General features: G+C 34.6%; 1 protein-coding gene across 1 annotated transcript; it reads right to left on the minus strand.

The window, feature by feature from the left end:
- Positions 1 to 2,441: 2,441 nt before the first annotated feature.
- LOC127095911 (protein TIC236, chloroplastic) lies at positions 2,442 to 16,245 on the minus strand. The gene is made up of 23 exons (XM_051034537.1): positions 14,137 to 16,245; positions 13,179 to 13,377; positions 12,851 to 12,910; positions 12,616 to 12,720; positions 12,056 to 12,196; positions 11,748 to 11,810; positions 10,483 to 10,713; positions 10,293 to 10,376; positions 9,703 to 9,860; positions 8,994 to 9,516; positions 8,075 to 8,245; positions 7,863 to 7,922; positions 7,140 to 7,262; positions 6,392 to 6,667; positions 6,197 to 6,262; positions 5,879 to 6,010; positions 4,974 to 5,789; positions 4,614 to 4,894; positions 4,182 to 4,441; positions 3,785 to 4,026; positions 3,375 to 3,566; positions 2,983 to 3,255; positions 2,442 to 2,831 (listed from the first exon to the last, which is right to left on the minus strand). Exons 1-23 carry the CDS (start codon positions 16,068 to 16,070, stop codon positions 2,685 to 2,687), a joined length of 6,537 nt encoding a protein of 2,178 aa, XP_050890494.1. The 5' UTR covers positions 16,071 to 16,245; the 3' UTR covers positions 2,442 to 2,684.
- Positions 16,246 to 26,137: the final 9,892 nt, after the last annotated feature.

Raw genomic sequence — 26,137 nt, forward strand, 5'->3', positions numbered from 1 at the left:
TATACCATGAATTTCAAATTATGTCAAATTTCCCGTATACTCCCAGAATTCTCAAAAACATGAAATTTCAATTTTTTTTGTGCAACGGTCTGCATAAATGGTTCGATTAAAAAGTCATCACATATAATAGATACATATTTACCATAAAAATTGTTCTAATAATTCGTCCTGCATATGATGATTCTTATACTTTTGCCTCTTTAGTACAGTTTTGTCTTCAACAGTCAGTGATAGGTGGCAATGGACTATCAGGTTTCAATTTTACCTGAACCTAATGATTGTCATTGACAAAACCAACAACAATGATTTTACGCATGCTCGTATACATAGGTGGAATCAATGTAAGAGGGAAAAAGGTAATGTTAAGTCTCTTTGATAGGGAGACAAATACAACATTGTACTTACTAGCAATAGGGTAACCCATATCAGGAATCGTCATCCATTTTTCTCGATCTTGCACACCCAAGTGTTTTACTCTTAAGGCATTTCTAACTTCAGAGACTGTGTCATAGAACAGATTGGAAAATAATTTAGGATGTTAATGAACTTTAGTATCTAACTGCATCCAAACCAACGACCATGACTCTTCGCCCCATCCAAGTAAAACTGCAATAGCCTGAAAACCATAATTTCCATCGTCACCCGCATCAACAATGTCATAAATGTATGGATGCAAGAAACCAGGAAATTGAGACAAGTAAAGATGCCTCAAAGATGTAGTGGTCGGTTGACTTTGACCTGATAGACTTGAAGGTTGACTTCCTGTTGGTTTCGTGCATAATCTCTTTGTAGTTTGACTCCCATGATAGTCCTCACCATACTCCCACTGTGAAGGATCATGATGTGCATCACTCTCTTCACCCGTTCTACTATTTTTAACTCCCTTCTTTGGCTTGTACTTCACCGACGGTGGATACATCGAAGTTGTGGATGGATATGTTAGTTCCCTAACATTTTTCTTCAACACCGTCTGGCCTACAATATCCAAAGAATTGAAATATGTCTTCAACTCTTCACGTTCTGCTTCTAAATCCAGCTTTGCACCAGTATCTTCATGATTTACACCATGCTCTTCGATGTGTAATTTCTTCCAAAAAAACATGAGTTGGATCTAAAGGAACAAGTTTGCCTTGTATTTGGAAACCGACAAGTTGACACGCACAAGGTAACTCATGTGTTGTTCTTCCAACCAACACCACTCAGCGCAAATCTCAGCTTAAAATGGTATTTCACTTTTATACTATAAGTGCCCTCTGAGGATTTACTGCTTTCATATGTATTCTTCCTTTTAAAATTACCTCCTCTCTCACAACCCAAAATAAATTTATCTTTCCTATCTCGCTAGCCATTTGCAGTATCAGAACGAACAGTCACAACTATAATATCATGTTGTTTGCTAATATTTTGTGTCCAGACTAATACACTTCAGATCGGGACTCAAATATATGTCATTTATATCACAGAAAAAGTATACTATCAATATCATATATGGGCGATAAAATGTTTAATTTAAACTTATTACATAGCAAATCATACTTTGTTTGTGGTGAAGAATTACGTACAATCGCTACACGAATTTGTAGATGATCCTGCAGGCTTCAAATCACACAAATAAAACATTTTTTAAAATTTCTGCTCTTTTATCGAAAATTTCAAATATACTCAAAATTTTCAGTATACCAAAAATTTGGAAATTTCCGATACTTATTGTTTCAGAAATTTTGAGAATTTTCGATATTAGATAACGAAATTTTTTGTCAGATTTTTCCAAATTTTCGATATAAATGCGAAAAATTGAATATCACAAATTTCAAATTAACTACCGGAAAAATCATTTTAATAATTTTGAAAATTTAAAAATTATGGAAGAAAAATAAAATTTAAAATGTAAATATTAACAAGGATATTTTAAAAATATTAAAAAATTGAGGGGTATCAGGTTTAGTTAGGAGGTGACAAGAAGAATTCTCGGGCATTTATCATAAAAATGTCAAAAATCAAGAATCTAAATATATGTGATTTTGATTTTGGAAGAGAAAAAAGTGATTTTAAAGATGTAAAATTGTTTTTAAAATATTTGGTTTCTTTAAATTATAATTGATTTTGTCTCAAAAATAAATTTGGTTTAAAAAACAGTGATTTGTATATTTTTAATTTAAACATGATTTTTATAATAAATTAATATTTAATTCACTTTTACACAAATGTGTCAAAATAAATTGCTTTATCTTCAACTCACTTCTAACAAAAAAAAAAGTTAATAAAATTAATTCAATCAAAATCAATTTTCTACCCATCATGAAATTAGATAAAATTTTCTAGACATGCAATACCCCAAAAAGAAATAAACAGAAAATTTATTCTTATAAGAGCCTAAAGATAGACAAAAGTTACGAATCTGGATTCTCTGGTGACTGCACGGTCCTGCATTTACACAAACATTTGATATATATAATCATACTAAATATTTTCTTTAATCAAAATTGAATTTCTGTACAGAACTAATAATAGACTGATTTATTCTTCATGACATAAGCATCTACATATTAACAAGCTCAATTTGAGCAAAAAATAATTTGCATCTACACACTACTTTCATACATTCAAAAAGTGTCCCAAAATTCCCCCTTCCCCTTAAAATACGAGGAATGTTCTATGAAGTTGCGATGTTACTCGGTTGCAAATCAATCCTGAGATGTGGCAGAATATTCAAAAAGAAGGCGATTGGTTGAAGAAGATTGTAGGAGCACGCGCAAACGACTTGTAAGCAGATAGCTCAAGGTCCACTGCATTGCCATCTCGGACTCTTTCATTTGCCTAACAATTGTAGCCTGGAAAAAAAATAAAGCTTCTGAAAATTATGAACTTGTACAAGACAGTGACATAAGAAACTGGCATTTTAACATTGATTGACAAAGGTTCTTGAATAAAATCTGAGAAAGATTTGGTATTTCACTAGTTATCTTTTAATATTATTATTACCTGAAGCCGTTTCCCAAGTTGGACTTCAACTTCTGTACCAAACGATATGTTACTAGCTAGTGACTTGAGAGGATCCGCGGTAGGATCAACAGAAACCAAACTAGGAATCTGAGGTGCATACACTACTCTCCACCTAGCCAGGCCAAACTCTCCCTTTCCTTCTATTCGTGGCATCAATTTTTCAAGAGTCGCAGTTGCAAGCTTTTCAAATGCAAGCTGACCATTGCCTTCCAAAATGGATTCCGCCAATTGACTCTCAAATCTTCTGGCAGCCTATACACATAGATAAAGTCAAATAATAGGACTGTCCTGCTTGAATATTACCATATCATGAAGGCATTTACTTTCACGGATGAAACTATTATCTATTTTAACACGGCCATATATTTTACCTCAGTAGGCGAGAGTGCATCCTGTTCCACAGAACGAGTCGAGGTCACCACAAGTTTGTCCTGCCAATTGCTAGCTCTACCTTGGATTCTAAATTGCCATTCAGATCCAACCAAAACCAGATCTAGCATTGGATCTAGTCCGTTCTCAGGCTCGAATTTTGCAATGTTTAAATGCTCTCGTTTTAGCCTCACCTTCATTTAAAATGAGTTGTATCAAACTACACAACTGATTAAGAAGTGCAAAAGTAAAACCATAGCAAAATTAAAATAGAAAAGAAACACAGGATACAATTTATGGAAGTTGCCGAGCCGAGTAAAACGTGACACGAACCATAGCAAAATTAAGATAGAAAAGAAACACAGGATACAATTTACGAGAGCTGCTGAGCTGAGTAAAACGTGACACAAACCTGGGTGGCAACTAGATCGACTTCACCATTCTCAAATGCCAATACGCCTCTAGGTTTTATCCATTTGGGATGAGCAAGACCATTCAACTCAAGCTCTCCACTGACAGCAAAATTAAGAATCAAAGGATATACTATCTTTAGCTCTGGTCCGAGGACAAGCTTCAAATCATTAAGGCAAATATCTGCGTTTGGTTTAATCTGCACTTGCTCCATCTCATTTTCAACCTGACTTGACTTATTAACTGCCACAATTTTTTTTCAGAAAGAAAAGAGATCATAACATACACAGGTAAAAGTAACTAATAACATATACAAAAGTAGAAGATCAAGTAATTGATCCGAGCATTCCTAAATTTATGAAACCACATGCTATACTAAAAGATTAGTAAAGCAATACCAGAGCCAGAGGATTGAGAAGTGTTGGCACTTGCAGAAGGAGATTCTGAGCTGAAAAATCGTGAAACATATCTGGAAGCAAAAACTTGACTAACGCCGCCAGAAGGAAGCATAGACTGATTCGATGGGAATCTATTAGAGGCGGGAGCACCACCTCTATCATGTGGCAAATATGCTTCTCCATTACTTAATTTGATATTCCCAGAAATATTTGGCTGCAATATCGAACCAGTTATCTGCACCTGAGAATCAACCTGACCACTGACAGACATAGAAAATGTGTTGTTAAGGAATCATGTATACGTAAAAAAAGGTGCAGTTCCAAAAAACCAATATGAATTATTTAATGTTTAAATTAAATCAACAACTTTATATCCATGAATAGGTCAAAACATTAACTTGAGAAACCTTCAGTAAAAGTTAAGAAAGCAACCTTAATGTTTTTGGTGCCCGCACTTCTAAAACTTCACATTTCAATTCTATCTTGTCGTCAGGGGCTGCTTCACTAGTTCTGAGCGGCAGGTTGCCTTTTACAAGAAGCTTTCCTTTTCTGCTTAGCCTACTCTCTAGTGATGTGATGCATAACCTGTTTGATTTCACATTAACAGTTCCACCAAAGCTGGTTAGTGGCTTTCGGAACACAGGTGAAGAAATAGATGCCCTGTGGAAAGAGGCGTGCCCATTAAGCACTGGTTGATCCACGGTACCTCGGACCTATTAAGCACACCATACAACAAAACTTAGAGAAGTAAACATTAAATATGTGAGAATGTTTAATAGTGATTTCACTAACCTCAAGCATGACATCGGCATTGCCATGAAGCCAACTGGCATGAGGAGATAACGCTGTTACCAACGTCATGCCTCCATCTTTTATATCAGCATCAATCCTGACTTCTCCGGCATCTAACATTTGCCAATTTAAACCTTTAAGGCTTTCTGCTAATTGAGTATTCCACCCATCTTCATTTTTATCTCTAGAAACTTTTTTGTCACCGATGTCATCAGTGGCACCTCTATTCTTCTCCTTCGCCCAATCAGGAACCAAAGTTGTCCCACTCTCATCTGATTCTACATCTTCCTGTGATATGTTATTTTGGACAAAAGCAACAGGAATGCTACCTTGAATGAGTACATGGCCACTTTGGGTTATAGGTTCAAGTTTTGAATTGAATAGAAAACGACTCGTTGGGGTAAGAGAAGCAACAAGTTCAGCTCGTCCAAGATCAATGCCCCCGATGGCACCATCCAGGAGCCTTACTTGCACATCACATTCTGGTTTCGCTAAACTTCCTCTGAGATCACCTTCCATGTGCAATATACCCCTAATGGATGCCGACAATTGCCGCATAGAATGAACAAAATCTGTAGATTCAAAGACCTGAACTACAGTGGGGACCAGACTAACAGGAAAGTTTAAAACAGCAAAGTGAAGGTTGGTTTTGGGCCCCAACAACGTTCCATCTGCATGAATGGTTGCATTATCTTTCTGGATGAAAATTTTCTCGAGGTGCAAACCGTCATCATTACTAAAAGCACCAACTGCCACGACTCGCTGAGTTTTGTAGTCTCCCCACTCCCAGTCCTCCCCGTGAAAGTCAAACTCTGCCTGAAATGACACAGAATAAGAAAGTCAATATGCCAAAATAGATTACTCATGGACCTCCAACAAATAATAGAAAACCTAAACGTTTTTACCAAGGTGTCTCCATTTCTTCCACCACTGGCATCAAGAGATCCATGCCAGTGACCTTTGAATTCAGATAAACCGGGCAGGGTTAAATCCTCAAGAACAACATCATTTGATGGAGCGTGGAGCCCCCTCATTTTCTGCATGATGTGCACATCATTATCAGACGAAAGAAACTTCAACTTTTGCAACACATTGTACTTGGCTAATTAATATTATCTGTCTAAAATAATTCTAAAATGCACTTCATGTTTGAGTAGAAATTCGGGCATCAGGTATTGCATCAACTGAAAGGAAAATAAGATTTAGTTATTCTTCGACATTACCTCAAGCAACTGTTGGAGGCTTTCAGAATATACTCCCACTGACTGTAAACTTTGAAGGAAGAAATCCTGCATATGTAGCATATAGCAACATACATTATCATGGTTAATCATGAATATATGTAAAATCAACTAGCTGCATTAAGATGGTTGATTATGAATATATGTAACACCCAAAGATGTATATAATGATGCAACCTTAGATCTTGAATGAACAGCAGGATCCATACTTCGAGAAAGAAGCCTCGCAAGAGGAAGCATCTCAGCAACCTCTGCTCTGGGAACTTCAAGTTTCATCCTCCACCTGCCCATTGAGGATATAACACTACCAACACGTTGTCCAGACATTAGCCTTTTAAAAAGGCCCCCTCCTCCGTCAATAGGATTACGATCTGGAGTGCCGGGCAAAACATATTCGCCTTGAAGTTCATAATAACTGTAGTTTTGTTGCAAAACAGTTTTTTCAATAGTGATCTGAACAATGCATCAACTGACAATCAGTGCTTGACAAACACATCATTAACAGCACCAAAAAAATTGACTTCACTAATTTGTCTTAATCAAGAAAATATATTTGACGGCCTGATGATGAAAAATTAAGGTCTTTAGGTGTGTGCGTGTGTGTGTGTGTAGTGGATAGGTAATCAACTGAGCACCTATAACTTTCATTAACATTAAAGGGATGCTGCTATAAATCTTTTACTAACCACCATCAGTAGCAAACATTGAAGAGATACTGTTAGATTTTCAATATTGTGCGAGTAAAATTATGACCAGAAGAAAAAATAGATTAACAAAATTTGAGTAACAACCACTACACCTTCCGATATTCATAACACACTCTGGTCAACAAACAGACTTCATTTAATTCCCAGAATAGCAGTAAGTAAAAAACATGTAACTCAAATTCACGTGAAAAAATAACATGATGATCTTTTGGACTTACAACATCTCCACTCCATCTAGCCGCCACATCTAAAGCTTCACCGAGCACACCACTGAATTTTGGCTGAAGTACAGATAGGACTCCATGTCCTCTTCCTTTCTGAAGATTAAGTTGCAATTCTGCCTGAAAGCAAAGAAGCTGATGGTTGAAAACACAATATATTGTTTCCATGACATAACCACTAAATAATGCCTCAGCCAAGTTATCATTAAGGCAGGATTAAAAGAAAAAAAGGAGAAACAAAGACGAAGGAAAGTTATAAAGTTAAAGTAGATTGTAATGCCAAATTTGCACAGTAGAATTTTACACAACTTTATTGTAAGGATACTAATTTCTTGACCTTCTCCTATCAGTTTAAACTTCTGGGGTAGTTGGTCCCTGAAATAGCGTCATGGTGACTGTGTTGTCTATATAATATATATTAAGCCTAAATGAATTTTCTTGAAGTCCTCTACAATGAAGTGGGGAAGGGAGTCCCACCATTGAAAACCGAGATGAGCAATGCCATAGGCAGCTGCACAGGTACTGTCTTCCCTAAAAATATGAGAAACTAAAACACTCACCTGCTGTGTAAAAAAGATACAGTTTCTCCAAAGATTTCTGAGATGGCAAGACACTAAATTTTTTGGAGCACTTTGCAATGATCTAAATATGCGTAATAGGGGACAGCAAAGAACAGGGGTGATAGGAAAAGATGCAATAAAATAGGCCAGTATGCCTTACTCTCTGTATAGTCCCCCGCAGAGAAGCAAGCTCCAACTCATCAAGTGGAAAATGCCGTACCTGCAAGCAAACCCCACATAAGCATGGAAAAAGAAAATAGAAATTTTCAATACAAACTTTGGGTCCAACATAAAAATGAACTAAATTATACAAGCAATGAAACAAAACAGGTCTAGATTTAAATACTAGGCCCAAAATTTAAATTTAGTTACCTCCAAGTTAGCAGAATGAAATGGTTGATAACAAACGTTAGCTCTTAACTGCCCTTTCTGAAGAGAAACAGACAACAGTTTACCACTTTGTAGGCCATCTTCGTTACTTAGCTGCAGTGGCCCAACAAACTCCACTTCAAGACTTTCATCAGGCCTACCAGCGGCATCCAACTGTGTTCCAAGATTAATTGAAGTTACAAAAACTATATAGATCAAATACAGACAAATAGTCTGAAATTTTCTAACTGAGACAGTGCTAAAACTTGATAAATAACCAAGCCTGACTCATAAAATAAAAACTGTTAAATGACAAATTGGTTATTATTGGAAAACAGAGTAGTCAATAGCGGAGCAGAGGCCGGCCGCTGTGGGAAGAGCCTTAGCGGTGCAGAACATTATAACGGCGTTATAGAGTAAATATCGGGATAGTGGAGCAGATTGGTTCCCGGCCTGGAGGGATTTCTGGCCAGCTATCCTTTCCCCCCTCTAAAAAAACTAAAATTACCCCTTAAATTTACAACATTTTAAAGGTGATTGAGTTTTTCAATCAAATTTGAGTTGAGACTCAACTTAACCTTTCTTCCTAGTCGTTTATGCACTTCAAGAGTCATGTGTGCTTTGATTTATGAATATTTTATGAGTAGTTATTTGTTTAATTTTACATTAAATATATCTTTATAGTCATTATATGTAATTTGCCCAAAAAATGATCAAATACAGCAGTCATCCCGCTATACGCTATCCCACTTTTGGGGTCGGCCGTTCCGCGCCGCTATCCGGAAATGACTACTCTGTTGGAAAATATGTAAATAATGTCTAGATGCACAGCTTATATCTATATAATTATCTATGTGTGCATGTATGAGCACATCATCAAATGATAAATTTCATCAATTTCCATAAGAGTTTTCTGCATTACCTTGATACGCTCCGGAGAAACTCTCAACAACCCAGATAACTGAGGTGCAAGCATCAATTGATTCAGTTTAAGACCAGAGATTGAAACTTCACCAACAAGACTATCCGAGCTTCCTTTCTCCAACGTTTGCACATGCTGCCTATTTATCTCAGAATTTTGTTCGCTAATACTGCCACTAGGTTTTAAAACCTTCCCCTGAAACTTGATCCTTCCAGTTGCTTTCAAACGCAAAGGCCTTGGAGAATCCATAGTATATGCAGAAACCAAATTGAAGAATTCAAACCCACGCATACGCAAGTCCATCTCTACCCCATCAATAGTAAATGGAATGGCTCTGGGTGCATAAAGATCTCCTTCTTTAACAGACAAATCATCAAGATAAGATGTTTGGACCCTGGTACATAGATCAAATGCAGCTGAAGAGGAATTCAATGAAATAAAATCATGTGAGATTATAATATCTCCTCGAGCATCGCCGAAAGACCCTTCTGCGGTAGGTGCAGTCCATTTTATATCAAACCGTCTGCATTAAAATTGAAAAAGTCCATATAGGAAAAAGCACTGTTAAGGGGATAAAAGACATCAGGAATAACATTTGCATCGAGACTTCTGGATTTCCACAAGGTTCAAAGCCAACAATCTTCTTATTACCCCAAGGATCACTGTCCCAAGCAAATACTACCAAAAACTGAAAAGAGGTTTATCTTACGGTTTTAAAAGAGCTCCGGACAGTTTTGTTTCACCATTTAACATCCCTAATTTGAGTGGCATCTGATGATAATAACTTGGCATATAACGAAGCACAATGTTATCAAAGGCCAAACTTCCGGATAAGTTCACATCTATTGCTGTCTCGTCCACCTCACCCTGGGAACAAAGGCATACATTAGTAGGTGTAGGACAGGAATTCTAGAGACATGGTTTCTTTTTCTTTGGGAGAGTAATAGGACCAGATACTCACACCTAAGTTATTTTTAGCCAAATGAACAAAACCTTCTAATTTCCATATATGTGAGTGTGAGAATTAGAACTTTTCCATGTGAGTATATCACTTCATTGTGTGATATGGCTGACATTTTAAAGTTGATCAAGACGAATAAATTAGTACCCTTAGATAACTGGAAACTAACAGAAAGTTTAACATTTTGGTGATAAATTTATTTCCTCCTAAAAATATGTTAGTGAGTGCACATAATGCTCTGATTCTATACGCTTGACCATCCTAATTCTTCCAAGTAGTTCTTGTTCTAAAAAGTCAAAAACTTGAAAAAAGCAAATAGTGAACAGGCAGCTCTATACCTCTGGGCATATCCATGCATTCCCAGCCCCTTGAATTTCACCACCATCTATAAGGCATGCCCTGATTCCATATAAATCGGCAACCTACAATATGCATAGTAAGTGTTGCCATAACATCACACTATTACAATGAGTTGCTACTTTGAAGTTGGAACCAGACAACGGTAAACTACTGTCTCTATCAACTTACACAGTTATCAGTGTTGAAAGTGAAATTGCCAGATACATATGAAAAAGGAATGCGGTCAAATGCTGCCAGTGCACCGGCTTCCTTACTCGCAGCAAGTGCTTCTGATGCTACAGATGCAGGGTTGTCAATATGTGAATTAGAGAATATCCTAGAAAACATTCCAGTGCCTACAAATACTGGAGACTCTAGCGGGCCTTGACAATTGAATAGAGCGGTTACTGATCCAGCTAGCTGTAACCAACAATTACGGGAAAAGAAAAATTAAAGGGCATGGATAAGATAAGATAAGATAAGATGATTTCCTTGTTAAAGAAAAGAAAGAAATTTCAATTTATTTCAGGGGGTATTTTCTATGACTTCCAAAATTTTAAAATATACATTTGTGTTGTTATTATTATTAAATCATAAATAGCTTAGTAAATTTGTCGTATTTGATTTTCAAACTCTCACTTATTAGCTATGCATATCAAACATACGGACCGACACTTGCAAAGTGTATTAGAAAAATAACAAAACTTGCAGATGTGCAGAAGGTAAGCCTGCGTAAATTTGACTATTGCAGGTAATAGAAATACAGCTTAACATGAATTGAAAATATCAAACACCTTGAAAATTCCCCGTATGTGATGTGCTTCAAAACTACTGGCATTACCCAAGTACTGTATTAGTGTCCTAACAGTCCCACATTGCTGCATTTTGTAATTAGTGTAATTTATTAATTGTCATGGATCTTCACTTTTTTAACTCTGACCTCCATTCCTTTTAAGTTACACCCTCCGGTCACTATTATAAGCAAATTTGACTTTTTTGGTACATTTGACTATCAATGTATCTAGTCCATGTATGGAATAGATACATTGACACTCAAATGTACCAAAAAAATCAAATTTGCTTATAATAGTGACCGGAGGGTGTATCGTTTTAAGATTATTCACACATACAAAGAAAACCAAAAAAATTGTCTTTTCCAATGATACTATTAATTGGTGATTACCCCTTTCCACTTATTTCATTTAACTTTGGAAACAACAAACAAATCTGGAAAATTAAATCTTTTACAAAATCAACAAATAAAAAAGAACAGAGGGAGTACTAAATTACCCCCTGAAATAAATTGAAATTTCTTTTTATTCAGTTTAAAACAAAGAACAGTTCTATTATTCAGTTCTATTTTCTATGACTGATTATTCAGAAATATTATTCAGTTCTATTTTGTTTTAAACTGGAAGGTATTAAAGTTAATGCACTGAAGTAAAGAAATGCACCGGGAATAAGAGTGGTTTCATTTTAAAAGTTCTCATCAAAGCATTCACTTCAACAGCAGGAACCTGAAAGTTCAATCATACAAAATATTATTAATGTACATATAAAAAAGAATCCCAACTATCTATCATAAAACTGAATGAGGTACAAAAAAAATCCCAACTATCAATCATAAAACTGAATCCCAATTATCTGTATTGATTGATTCACAGAAATTCAATTTTTAATCATATTCTTTAGATTCTTTCACTCTTCTCTGATGATTGATTTTGTCACCAAGACTGACTTACATGAGAGAAAAAAGAAATACCTGACACATTAGATGAAACTCTCCTTCTTCGGGATGAATGCCAAAGTCCCCTGATGCTTCTAGAGGAACACTGCCAAACCAGCCACTTGCATTGTGTAAAAATATTCTTTGACCGCGAAAACATAAACTCGTTGATATATTCTGAAACAAAATACAAAAGGCACAACGAATATGGTGTAATCACATTTTATATTCTGAAACAAAATATAAAAGGCACAATGAACATTTCTTAAAATTGCAGACCTATATGCCTATATGAACTACACATGGGTCATGCTCTAGATCTCAATCATGGGCGGGATAGGGTGTGTTTAGAGTCTCATATTGGATGAGATGTCCCTAAAAATGCTGTAGACATGGAACCCATTGATTATAGGAATTAAATATATTCTGTATCTGTCAGAATAACACCACAATCATATACGAAATATTTATATAGAAGATAAAAGGAAGGAAATATCTCTTAACATATCTCAAGTTCTCAACATCACTCTCCCTCAAGCTGATGTATATATGTCATATGAAATATAAGGAAATGAAGTGTCAATAGGAAGACATACAGAAAAACATGATGGAGCATCCAATACTTGAAAATCCAACCCTGTTACATCAAGCTGTCCGTGCAAATTTGGAAAAGTCTCCCCCTTAGACATGCACAAGTGAACCTAAACATAAGGTAAGAATATATTATATAGGTGAAGTTATAAATATTAAGAAAAATAAGCAGCACACCCACATAACCATAACAAAGTCTGAAGAAACAAAGGAAATATGAGATTTAAGTTAGGGAAACACCTCGCCACTAGCCCTCCCTTTAGACCACGTAATCGGAATCTCTAGGAGCCTTTCAAACAGCTGCAGAGCATTCAAGCCAGACGAATTATGTCACTTTGCAAAAAGAAATTGTCTGAAATTATGAATCATGTTACAATACCAATGAAACATTAATGTTTCTTTTCCTATCATACCAATTACTATTTATTACTTTCTCTTCTTTCAATTATTTTAATATTTATCTTTCTCATGCCATTAACAAAGGATAATTTGGTAAAATAACTTATAATTTCTTTTTCCCATACAAAAACCAATTGCATTTCTTAATTTTTGTGAATGTACAGTTTACCGGTACAAAAAGATTGTGAATTTTTAAGTTGACGTGCCAATTTTGCTCAATAGTGTCAACAAAAACATCAACAGACAAGCAGCCCCCATCTTCAGGTAGAACATCCGATCTCCAAGTATTACAATTTCCACTTAGATGCACATGTATGCGACTATAGTGGTTTCGTAACTTTACATGCCCATTGACATTCTCCATCTCCCTGGAATAAAAGTAAAGAACACTTAAATTTCATCGGATTATCATTTTCTGGTGTAAGATTTTTTCTTTACGTGTGTTCAAAAACCAATAATAATACAATTTTACAATAGCAAATTATTAGCTTCAATTACAACCGCCAATGATACCCGCAATGGTCGATATTCGATAACACTGATCCTAAGAATGTGCACATGCTTGACACATGGAAGAAGGAAAAAGAAAAATATAAAATATATATCTACATATATTAATAAATTTTGATGGGAACAAATAGGAGCAACCAAAGATAAAGACATAAGAGTAGCTCGATTTAGGGCAATTAGTCTTCCTATTCCTGAAGTTCAGAGGATGATTATCCAATACAACAACAACCAAGTCTTATTCCACTAAGTGGGGTCGGCTACATGGATCAAATTCCGCCATAATGTTCTATTCAATTCGTTAATCTGAATAGCTTTCTAGGATGCTTATCCAATACAGCAATAAATCTTCATATTTAAGGGTTTTTTTTATAATATTGAGATGAAGTCCTTTTGAATACCTATAAGGATGACTTATGACATGGCAAATTTAAATCCCAACCTCTAGAACGATAATTGTCCTATTTTGATAAAATGAGCCACAAGTTTTAGCATGCCAACTGTCAATAATACTACACACTTCAAGAGAACCCGGCAGAACCTCTCTGAGTGATTACAAATTAAGTAGTAAATAATAAGATTTCAAAAAAAAAGTAGTAAATAATAAGATTGCCCCTTACCTAACTTCCCCGTCACCGTATGCAAGTAGCATCACTGTTGCGCCTTCGAAATGAACAGAACCCAATGTCAATGTTACACGAAAAGGTATATTAAAGAATTTAGAGTCAAACAGCACAAAATCCAGTCCATCTACAGGTTCTGCAACAATACCCTCCACTTTCACAGCGACATCAGACTTCAACTTCTCAATGGGACCAGAAAGAAAGCAAGATATCGACTCCTCAATATTTCTAATAAATGGGGTTAGGCCAAATTTTGCAAGCACGGACTCAAATGGAATTTGAAAATAAGTTGCCCATCGAGGATTTTGCTTGGCAACAGCCAAATTTTCGGATGTAAAATCTGGTTGGCCTCCAGATGAATTACCATCACCAAAATCATTGTCTTCAACATGGGGTACCAACACTTCATTTTTCTCCGTGCTACTATTAGCATTGGCCGGAGGTACTACAACATCCTCACTAGATTGCAAATTTTCAAATTTATTCTCTCCTGTCGGTAAAGTTGGCTCACAGACAAATTTCAAATCATCTGATTGACCATCAATATTTCCATTTACTGAGGGGGGGCGGATTCCCATATCTCTGAATAGTGTAGCACTTTGGCTATCATTGCTTATATTTTCATCACTGGTGGTAACAGATTTTGCATTGCCATCAACCTCGTTTTTCTCCGTATCCATATCATGATTCATAAAATTTAAACACTCAGAAGATGATGCAGTCTCCCCATACTTCCCATGCGATTGATCGAGAAAGTATGCACGAGCTGCCAATGCGCTACATTCAAATATTCTTTTTTTTGTAGCAGCATCAGATGCATAAATGTTACTCCCATTAGCCTTCATCTTAAATCTGTTTTTTCTCCGCCACGATAATACTCGAGACCAAAATCGAAATCCTGACCCGAGAAAATTTACTCCAAATGATTTTTCCAAATCTGCATGTTTCCTATCATAATCAACACCAGTGTCCTTGAACCGATGATCATGCTTCCCACCATCCACACAAGAAAAGGGTATCGCCTCACTTAACTCACTTGAACTAGTTGCAATCTTCTTTGAACCATCACCTTCAGATAGACCACGCCTCTCAGAAACAAAGTATCCAACCTCAGCAGCTTCCTTAGCCGCTTCATCTCTTTCTCTCTCCCACCGAGCACCAGCTTCCTTTCGTACAAGCCTCCTCGTTCTCGTACGGTAATCTATCCCATCTTCACTTGAGAATCGCCTCTCTATATCTCCTTCAACAAACGGTATTCCCAACCAAGTAAAATCCTTCTTCTGCACCACCAACACACTCGGCTGCGTCAAAACCGCATGAATAACCAATTTCACCCCCCTAGAACTAATAAAAGGACGTAAACAAAGCTTCACAGTGGGAGCCTCGCCACATGAAAACTCCTCCTTATGAGGCCCAAACGAGCACAACTCCAACGTAATACTCCACGGCAAGACTGTCCTAACCTTACCAAGCTCAACGTCACGCTGAATATACTCACTAATCACAGAACAAACAGAAGGCAACAAATTATTTTCAACAAAAACCTTAGCTTTATTATGCCCATGGCAAAGTAACATACCAAGACCCCATAATACAGCAGCACCATAAACAAAAGCCCTTATCAAAGGAAGGTGTTCTTTCAATAAAGGCGTCAAATAATTGACCAAACTCTCTCGACAAAAAAGCGGTTCCTTTTCATTAGCACATTTTAACCTTGACCCACTTCTCAAAGTAACATCCTTCCTAAAAACCCCAACATTTTGAGCAGAAAAATAAGAGGAACGTAACGGTTGGCTTACCAAACGACACCGTTTAGAGGTGCAAGTACAAAAAAGCTTCCTCCGTTCGAATTGAAAAGGGTTCCTGTTGGTGGAGTCGAGAGAAGCATGAAGCTTAGTCCCGAAAAAGAGTGAGTGATTCTTGAGAATCATTGTAGGGTCTAGAGAAGAAGTAGTTGAGAAGAATCATCGAAGCTTGCATTGTTGCATGCTGTTGCTTATGGATATGGAAGAGTCCGCTATGAACGAATTTGATTGAGAGGGAGAGATTGAAATTGTTTGGTTGTTTCCAAGTGAAAAAACAAGAGACGCTTGCTTCACGGAAATGCATCGGTAGTAATAATAATAATAAATAAATAGGGTTTCTTAAGAATAAATATAAATAGCTTTTTAATTTTTCAAACCCTTCAAACAAACAAACAAATTAAAATAAATAAATAAATAATTATAGAGATTGAATTCAAAAAATATATTTTTTTTATAAATATATGATTTTAAAAACTTTATTATTTATATTTAAATAATTATTATATATTGTATAATTGTCAGTGTAAAAAGTTTTACACGGTTAATACATCATAATCATTCATTTTTATTATTTTTTAAGTAGTTAAAATAAAAATCAAATATTTTAAACAGATCAACGGTTGCGATTAACTGAGAGTAAAAAATCTTTACACCGTCAGTATATATCAATTAAATTCTAAAAGAAATACATTGAAAATGAGGGTTTTTTAGTTGAAAATGAGTTGTTTTAAGTGTATTTAAGAGAGATAAATGTATTTAATATATGAGTCTCTTTAATTTATATATTATAAGTAAATTACATTAATTTGTCATTTGTAAATTGAAGATAAATGAAGATGGATGAATGGAATAAAGTTGAATGGTTGAAAATTTTAAAAGGATTTTATATAAAATAATAATTAAATAAAATTCAATCACACTTTTTAAGAGATTATATATAAAGGTTCGATGGATACTCTCGAATATATTTTAGTTACTTATTTTATATAAAAAATTATTCAAATCCTTAAGGAAGAAAGATAGATATATGAAAATTTATCAAAAGGAGATTTAAGAGTATAGAGATAGACACACTTGAAAAAATAATGTATGATTAAGAGAAAATAAATGTTACAAATGACTAATAATATGTTTGGCACTGCTTTCTTTTTTTAATATGGAGATTGTTAAAATGATTTTTTAAATTTTTAAAAAATTACAAATAAATCTTTAATAATTAGAAATTAAAAAGAAATTGAAATAATCCATTTTTTTAAATTATATACTAAAATAATCATATTTTTGATTTATTTATCAAACTCACTATATTCATATAAAATATGAGAGCTCGTGTCAATGCAATTGACGCATGCATATAAAAAATATAAGAGCATGTATCATTGTAATTTACGCAACTATATAAAATAAAATAGTATGCGCCGCTGCAATTAAAAATATAATAGTTTAAAATATAATAGTTTGTGTCACTACCATTGACGCATGCACGTAAAAAGTAAAAAGTAAAAAAATACAATTTGATCGATACATGCATACGTCACTCCTAGCGGCGCCCAAGTATAATTTGATCAATTGCGCAAATTGTGTCTTAATTTTTTCTTTTTTTTAAATGATTATATTTGTAAATATTTTAAAATTATAATTATTTTCATATTATTCTTGAAAAAAATAATTATTTAAAAAAAGTATAAATTGATCTTTATTTTTCATATTTTAAAGTTGGCACATAAATCTTAAATTTTATAAAAATTATTCTACAAATTTAATAATGAATTATTGTAATATCTTATTTAAATAATAAAATTTAAAAATAACTAAATTGTAATTGAATAATCTGAATTATTTAGATTTTTAAATTCTTTAAAAAAAATCTTGAATTCCTTTAAAAGTTTTGAATTTTGAGTAATGTATGTTTGTTGGTATTTTGATGTGATTATAAATGTTAACTCAAAGACAATGGAGGAGCGGTGTTTCTAAATATATACATTCATATATTAATTTTAAAAAAAAATTGCTTTACTTGGTGAACTACAATTTTACATTTTTTTAAATTTGAAATTTAATCTATTTATTTAATTTCTACGTTGATCGTGAAGTTTATTATTGTTGTGTTGAACTAGTTTTATTAGTATTCTAGTCTGTTGAATACTCTAAAGTGGATACATGTCTTTTTCAACCATGTAGACCATTGTTTCTAAAGTTATTTTTGAATCATTTACATGATAAATTCTAGTAATTCTTCTTTACTAAAGAAATTCTAGTACATGAAAATGAAAGAATTTGGTAAAAAGTGATAGATCGTAAACTTTAAACCTTTTATAAATTGTTGACACTACAAAAACTAGAGGTATTCAAGAAGAAGACCTGGATATCAAACAACATTCATAACCACGTGTTAACAATATTATTCAACCATAAAGAAATAGAGGTTCATTCAAATACTCAAAGATCATAAATATGACTTAAGAAAAATTCACTTTCAATGTCCGCAAAACTTAAAATTTTGTCAATATAATTTTTTTATTATTAAATGGAAGGACAAAGCCTAAAAGAAAACTATACAGAAATTAATCTAGAAAATGCCTGATAAATCACTCTCCAGGAAATGTTCAATGAATATCGGACAAGATTCGAAAAAACAAGTGTCATTAGGATGATGGATTCTTTGCTTTGCAAGCGCATCGGCACACAGATTGGCTTCGCGGTAGACATGTGAGATTTGAATATCCCTATCATGTTGAAAATAAGATCTTATCTTCGTGATGAGATTCCTTTCCATGATGTTGCTAGTATGGCTATTGGCTATACCATGAACCACTTGTGGAGAGTCAACACAAATATCAATTTTGATAAACCTCAATATATTCACAGGCTGAATACCTTCAAACGCACCTCATAACTCAGTTATATACGCATCATAAACTCCAATATGCTTAATGAATCCCCCAAGCCACTCTCCCTCATTTCCTCTAATAATGCCCTCACAACCTGCATTCCCTCTCTTATCTCTAGCCCCATCAGTATTCAACTTCACTCTTCTCGTGCTAGGTGTTTTCCACTTAATGAATGACAATTCCCTATGTTGAGTGTTAGTTAAGATAGTTAAGAGCTTCACCTGGTCGCAATCTTGAATTTGTTTGTAAATTTAGTTCATCGTGTTCGATGGTCTATAGTAATTCTCATCGTGAGACTCTTTGTTATGGCAAATCTATAAATTATAACATGTGGTAAGCCAAAAAGTCTTCCAATCATTATTAGCGTTCCACCCCATATTAGTTTGTATGTTATCCTTTATCCAATGTTTCAAATCCCATACCCCAAAAAAATGATGTTAGTGTGTACTGTCAATAGTCAGAGAGGCATGGCCAGCGGGCAGTCCCAGAGAAAATGAAGAGCATTTTCCTCCTCATTGCCACAAAAGTGACACATGGCTCTACCAAGCCCCATTTGATGCTTCTTACAATTAGTGAGAAGGCCATCATGATTAAGAAGCCAGACAAAGTCGCGGATTCTTTCAAGAGTTTAAAGCTTCCAAGTTTCATTCCATCTTTCTTCCTTCTCAAGTCTATTATCTTCATCCAATATCTCATACATTGCTCCAACATAAAACTGATTTTCATTCACACCAATTCCCTTGCGACAATTCCGACCTGCATCAATCGAGGGAGGAAGCATGCTAGCAATTCTGCAAGTAAGATTCTCCGGCAACCAGCGGTTCAGAACATCCCAGTTCCACTCACCATCAACACTAGTAAGGTTTGTGACCTTGGCATTGCAAAGATGCAATGGAATGTGAACATCCATATCAATGATTCGAACATCATGACCAATCCATTTTGAGTCCCACGCATCCACAATTTTGCCATCTCCTACTTTCCACACACTATTTTCCTTCACACTTGGCCAAGTTTTCACAACATTCTTCTAGAAGGTTGAATATGCTACTTTCATAGTGATGCTACCATTATTGCTATCACGATCATACTTCCCTTACACCACACTGCACCAAAGTTATTATCCACCATTATGAAGTTTCCACCCCAGTTTCGACAGATAAGCTTTGTTCATAATCTCAAAATTCCTGAGACCCCACCCTCCTTCATCTTTAGGTCGAGTGACTATGCTCCAATTAACATCATGAAACTTTCTTTTGTATTTAGTTTCACCCTATATGAACCTCTGTTGCATCTTATGAATATCCTTTATACATGCCTTAGTGGTCATCATGGGGTAAATAGACAGAGCTTCAATAACACACTTAGCAAGTATGACTCTTCCTGCAAATGCAAGATGGTTGCCTTTCCACAAGTCCAGCTTCGAGCTCACTTGATCAATGATATATTGGTAATCACCTCTCCTTGGCGCATTTCCAGTTAAAGGAACCCCAGGGTATTTTCCAAGAGAAGTTGTTTCTTTAAAGCCTGACATCTTGAGAAATTGCTTCTTCGTATTTCTACTCACATTCTTGGAGAAAAGAACTTTGGTTTATTTTATGGCTCACTTGTTCCCCCGACATAGTGCATAATTTATTCAAATTTCTCATAACACACTGCACATGTCTAGGTGTCGCCTCCCCAAATAACAACAGATCATCAACAAATATGAGATGAGACACTACAGACCCATGTTTCCCAACCTTAATATCCTTTCAATCACCCTCGTCCACAACTTGTATGGTGAGGTTGGAGAGTTTATCCAAACAAATGGAAAAAATATAGTGGGAGATAAGATCTCCTTGACGAATCCCCCTGCAAGGACAAAAGAACTTAGAAGATACACCATTCCACTTGATATTGCTCTTTAAACTTGTAACTCCATGCATAATGAGGATTGTCATTTTCAAGGGGAGCTTGATTTCTTCCAATATTTCCCATATGAATTCCCAACTTAACTTGGCTAAGACGTTGTTTCCCTATATGGTACAAATTCCATTTCTCCTATGGATTCCAATGTATACCTTGACCTCTGGTTTCAAACCATACCTTTTCGGTCACTTGTTACCAAATATTCAATCATGTGACTTCGGTCATTCATTTTATTCATCTCCATGATACATTCATGTTCTACCTTCGTTCACTCCATGTGATATAATATTGCTTTGAGCCAAATACATTATCACTCTGAGCTCCATCCCGTGTCACCCTGTGAACCAAAAGCTGTTTGGCTCGTATCCAAACAATTAATTATCCTCGTTTTCGGTTATACCATATAGTGGCAGACGCTGCCGGCTAGTCCACATATTGGTCAACGTCAGTTTTACTCTTGGGTTCATATTGCACCCCTTGAAGTTCAAATCAAACTATTATTTGGTTTAAACCATAACTTGATCATAACTTCTTTTCATCTCTCGCCACTAGTTCTATGAACTATGAAGCTCTGAATTCCTTATTGCACTATGAGGATACGTAGGTATGAGGGCCACAATCCTCACTGAACACTCTATCTATTTTCTTTCTTTTTCCTTTATTCTTTTGCGAGTAATATTTAGATATCACACTCATTCGAGCAAGAACAATCAAAACAGTTCCCGTGGAGTACCATGGATGGTAAAGGTGCTAATACCTTCCTCTTACATAACCGACTTCCTTACCAGTTTCTCTTTCCCTGGGTTTTATCAATATTTCCCCTTTCCTTCAGGAATAAATAAAGTTCGACGGCGACTCTGTTGTATGTTCGAGCGTGCAATGTGTTTAGGTATATTTCCGCTAGCTTCAACATAAAAAGAGATAAAGTCTATGGTTTTCCAATGATTATCCGGAGACAAATACTGAAGATCGTTTTCCATAACACTTCTATTATTTTGAGAGTTGCATTTAGAGCTCTGTTGGGAAGATGAAAGTGGGAGACGACTGTTTATGACCCAAATGTAATAGACCTAATTTTATTTTTATTTTTCATTTAGGGGAAGACAGTTTACCCAACTACCATAACCCTAATTTCTTGTTCGTGTTTGACACACAATTGGGGAAAGGCGGTTTTCCAACCATCGCAACCCTTATATTATGGCGATGTTCCAACAACCGTCACAAAGCCTTTTATGTTTTAAAAACCAATGGACGCTTATCTGAAATTGTCGTTCCAATAGGCATGGAAATAAAATCTTCCCCCGCCCAGACCCAGTTGCCCCGCTTCGAATTTAATGGGGAAAATTCGATTTAACAAGGGGCGAAGCGGGTGCAGGGAAAACCCAATTTTTAATTACAGGGTCAAGGGCGAGGGCAGGGAATGCTTGTAACACCTCGAACCTCGTCTCTTAATATAAAAAAGAATTTTCACTAATTAGGATGCTACTCCAAACAAAACATGCACTTCATGAAAAAATTTCAAAAACTCGCAGCGGAAACTCGAATATTCCTTATAACATCAAATAATTAATTAAAACAACACTCAACAAAAATAAACTCCAAATGACAACTCAAAACAAAATAATACACCTCATTCACTATATTACATATCAGAGCATATAAAATCGACTAAAATAGTGATAAATATAAAATAAATGAAGAATAACTCCAAGACTATCTTCCAACTCACAAGCAACTACTCATGTTGAGTATCTGCTATATTGTACTCCGGAGGAGTACAAACACCACAACAACAAAAAGGGGTGAGAATACACCTTACAAATTATAACGGTGAAAAATAGCAGCAAAATGGTAAATATCGATAATCACAAATACATCATTCACACAAAACACAATCAAAGCTCAAATAATGATACAGATGCTAATGCCACCAACTCATTCATCAAAAATGCATGTGGTACCAAGTTTTTTAGGGTCAGAGGTATGTCACCGATTGTCCATGTCTCTTATTCCTTTTGAATTGTATCCCTTTCTAAACGTGAGACTGTCATAGTCCATTTCTCAACCAGACCATCACTGGACCAAAGTCCTACCTAACTCCAAAATATATGTATGCATGATCATGTATAAAAGCAAACATGCAACTCATCAATTATTAAAACATCATCAGCAGCAGCAGCCGCCGTAGCATCAAAAAAACATCATCATCATCATCATGAAAAAAACATCATCATCATCAAAACATCCTCATCATATGGTTAAACTCTTAAACCAAAATATTGTCACTCACAAGCCGTCATCGTAATCCCTTCATATTACTAATCTCCAAAATTTCCAATCACAAATCGTCACTGTAATCCTTTCAGATTACTAATATTCGAAAATATGTTTTTTAAAATATATTTATTTTTCATAAAAAAGGTAAAATTATCTTATTACTCAAAACTTTAACTCATCAAATTCTCAAAGTTTTATTATATTAGTCACCACTCATGAGAATCTTCAAAGAAAAAACTCAAAAGCAGCTCAATATCTCTCATTTCTCAAAATGACTCTAGAGTACCTCAAACATACTCTAAAGTATTCAAAAGTGACATAAGGGCAACTCTTCACAAGTGACAACTCTATTAACTCTAAGATTGTCTCACTTTAAAATAACACCAAATATTTTAGACTTATGGTAAAATTATGAAACTCTTAAATTTGAAAGTTCTTTAAACCCTTTTTCTAATGCAACTAACGACACCCCCAAAATGACTTACGAAATTCAAGTTATGCGTGAGACATGATGACCAATGCAGGACTAAAATTGACCACACCTCTGTTATAAAAATTAGTTAACTGCTACTATTATGGTGTCCCTAGACCCAATTTATCTACTTCAAAATAAACATTATCGCCTTAGCTTTCCAACAAAACAGACAGTATCCCAAAAGAACTTACGAAACTCAAGTTATGTCTGAAATAAGACGATTAATCCCCTTTTGTGTCTACTTGCGATTTTTCTACGTTTTTTCTATTTTTGATTGTTTTTTTGTTTTTTCGTTAAAAAGTCCAGTTTTGAAAAAATTAGGTTTGTAACATTTGGGGGGGAAATTGTAAGATTTTCTATAAATTTTGGGAAAACTCGATCGATTAGGGTCGTTAAAATAAACTGGACAGACTCCAGCAAACTTTTATTACAACACAATTGTTACAATCAAATATATATTCATATCAAACAAACATGTTCATGCATTAATAAAACTATTTACGACGATCATTGGGCATTTATCCAAATCCCAATTGGTCACCTACAGTAATACAACAAAACACTGAGTTATTCGTCGATCACTGCCAATAAGATTTTGTCCAAACCTTATTTGGCAAAACACGTTATAGAAATATACAGACTTATATTGTTTTATCAATAACAAATTATACTACGGTGATCATAGGAGATTTATTCTAAATCCCATTTGGTCACCACAGTAACACACAAATAAGAAAAATATTTGTTTATCAATGTCAATAAGGTTTTGCCCAAACCATATTTAGTCAAACACAGTAACACACAAAAACAACAATTTCATTCAATTGATGTCAACGAGGTTTTTCCCAAACCTTTTATAGCCAAACATATTACAGAATCACATGAAATTAAAGATAATACTAAAATTACCCATGACGTTGATGAGAGGGTAATGACTCATCACCATCCTGACTGCCTAACTCACTCATCAATAAAGAAATCCCCCACCCATTACCTCAAAATTGAAACTTTTTAACCAAACATTCATGTTCCTAGAATTGCTCACCAACTTTGGATATTCCAAACCTTCGAATTGGTCGCTTCCCAATTTTCTATTTTTTTCACGTTACCCTAGTTATGTCGGTTACTTTTAGAATTATACTAAACTAAATACCCCCCTCCCCCCCTAATTACCCTATTTTTTTCATGTTCTATTTTTTCTCTATAAAACTCTATATTCTCAATAATTCTTAAATTACTAAAATACTCATAAATTCCTTAAAACACCAAAATAACACACATAAACACTCCAATAAATAAATAAAATATATAATTAAAAATTAGGTTATTACAACTCTCCTACATTTAAAAGATTTTTGCACTCTAAAATTACTTGGCGAAAGCAGATTCAGATAAGATTCCTTCATCTGATTCTCCAGTTCCTACGTCAAACTCTCTCTAACAAGTCTTCCCCACACAACTTTCATTAGAGTAATCTCTTTACCCCTTAGTTGCTTCATTTCTCGATTCTCAATCCGCATAGGTGATGCCTCGATGGTTAGGTTCACTACAAAAAACAAGGAATTTGTTGTGGATAGAAAAATGCTATTGTGGTTGTTTTAACCGCAATAATTTACAAGAATAGCGTTTTTAAAAAACATCGTAAAATGGTTGTTGCTATGTAAATAATGGCGGTTTAGTATTCACCACCACAACGGTTTCGCTATTTTTCATTTTAAATAGCATAATATTATGGCAACTATAAACGCCATAATTTTCAGGTTTAAAAAAAATAACATAATTTTCAGCATCAATAATTAAAAACATGTTATTATTGATATCCTAACAATAACAAAAACATAGTAAATTAATAAAATTTATTTTATCTTTTTTACTTAGCCAACACTAGATAATTTGTATGATTATAGTCCGCACTAACATACTCTATAATAATATAAGATAAAATAGGATGAAAAATGAGATAAGAAACCATGACATTAACATTATTCACATATAACATGCCATATTCCCAAAAGTTTTAATTAAGCAAAAATAGAAAATCAGTGCTACTATATTCCCAAACTTGAAGCAACAAAAGTAATAAACTAGTTATACATCATATAACCATTAAAAAAATTAAATTGCAGTAAAGTAACAAACAATCACATAATGAAAACATCATGGGAATGGTGAATAGAAGTATGTAACTAATTTCTTGCAAATTTCAAGCAATTGAGTGGAGTCGAAAAAAGGTGTAGTTAACAATTGCTTGTCATTTCTACTCTTAGCATATATGCAAGAATCAATCATCCAGTATCACATTAGAGGAAAAATAAATCAATATTGTTTTACAGTATACTATTTAGCAAAAAATATTCTAAAATAATGGTTATTGTAAGTAATTTAATCCCTGCCTTTTCATTGATAAGAATACTCATTATATACAAGTATGACAGCGTCTATATTTAGAAGCTAATAATATACAATTATGATGTATATCAATTATAGAGACATCCTAATAATTATACTAATTATAGAGATATTCTAATACTCCCCCGCAGTTGAAGCGTGAGGTGAACGGACGTTGAGGCTGTCTCTGAAGTCTTAAAAAAGTATGAGAGGAAGTCCTTTGGTACAAATATTTGTGATTTGATGTTTCG

The sequence above is a fragment of the Lathyrus oleraceus genome, chromosome 6 (assembly GCF_024323335.1).
Source record: "Lathyrus oleraceus cultivar Zhongwan6 chromosome 6, CAAS_Psat_ZW6_1.0, whole genome shotgun sequence".
In the NCBI taxonomy this organism is placed as follows: domain Eukaryota; kingdom Viridiplantae; phylum Streptophyta; class Magnoliopsida; order Fabales; family Fabaceae; genus Lathyrus; species Lathyrus oleraceus.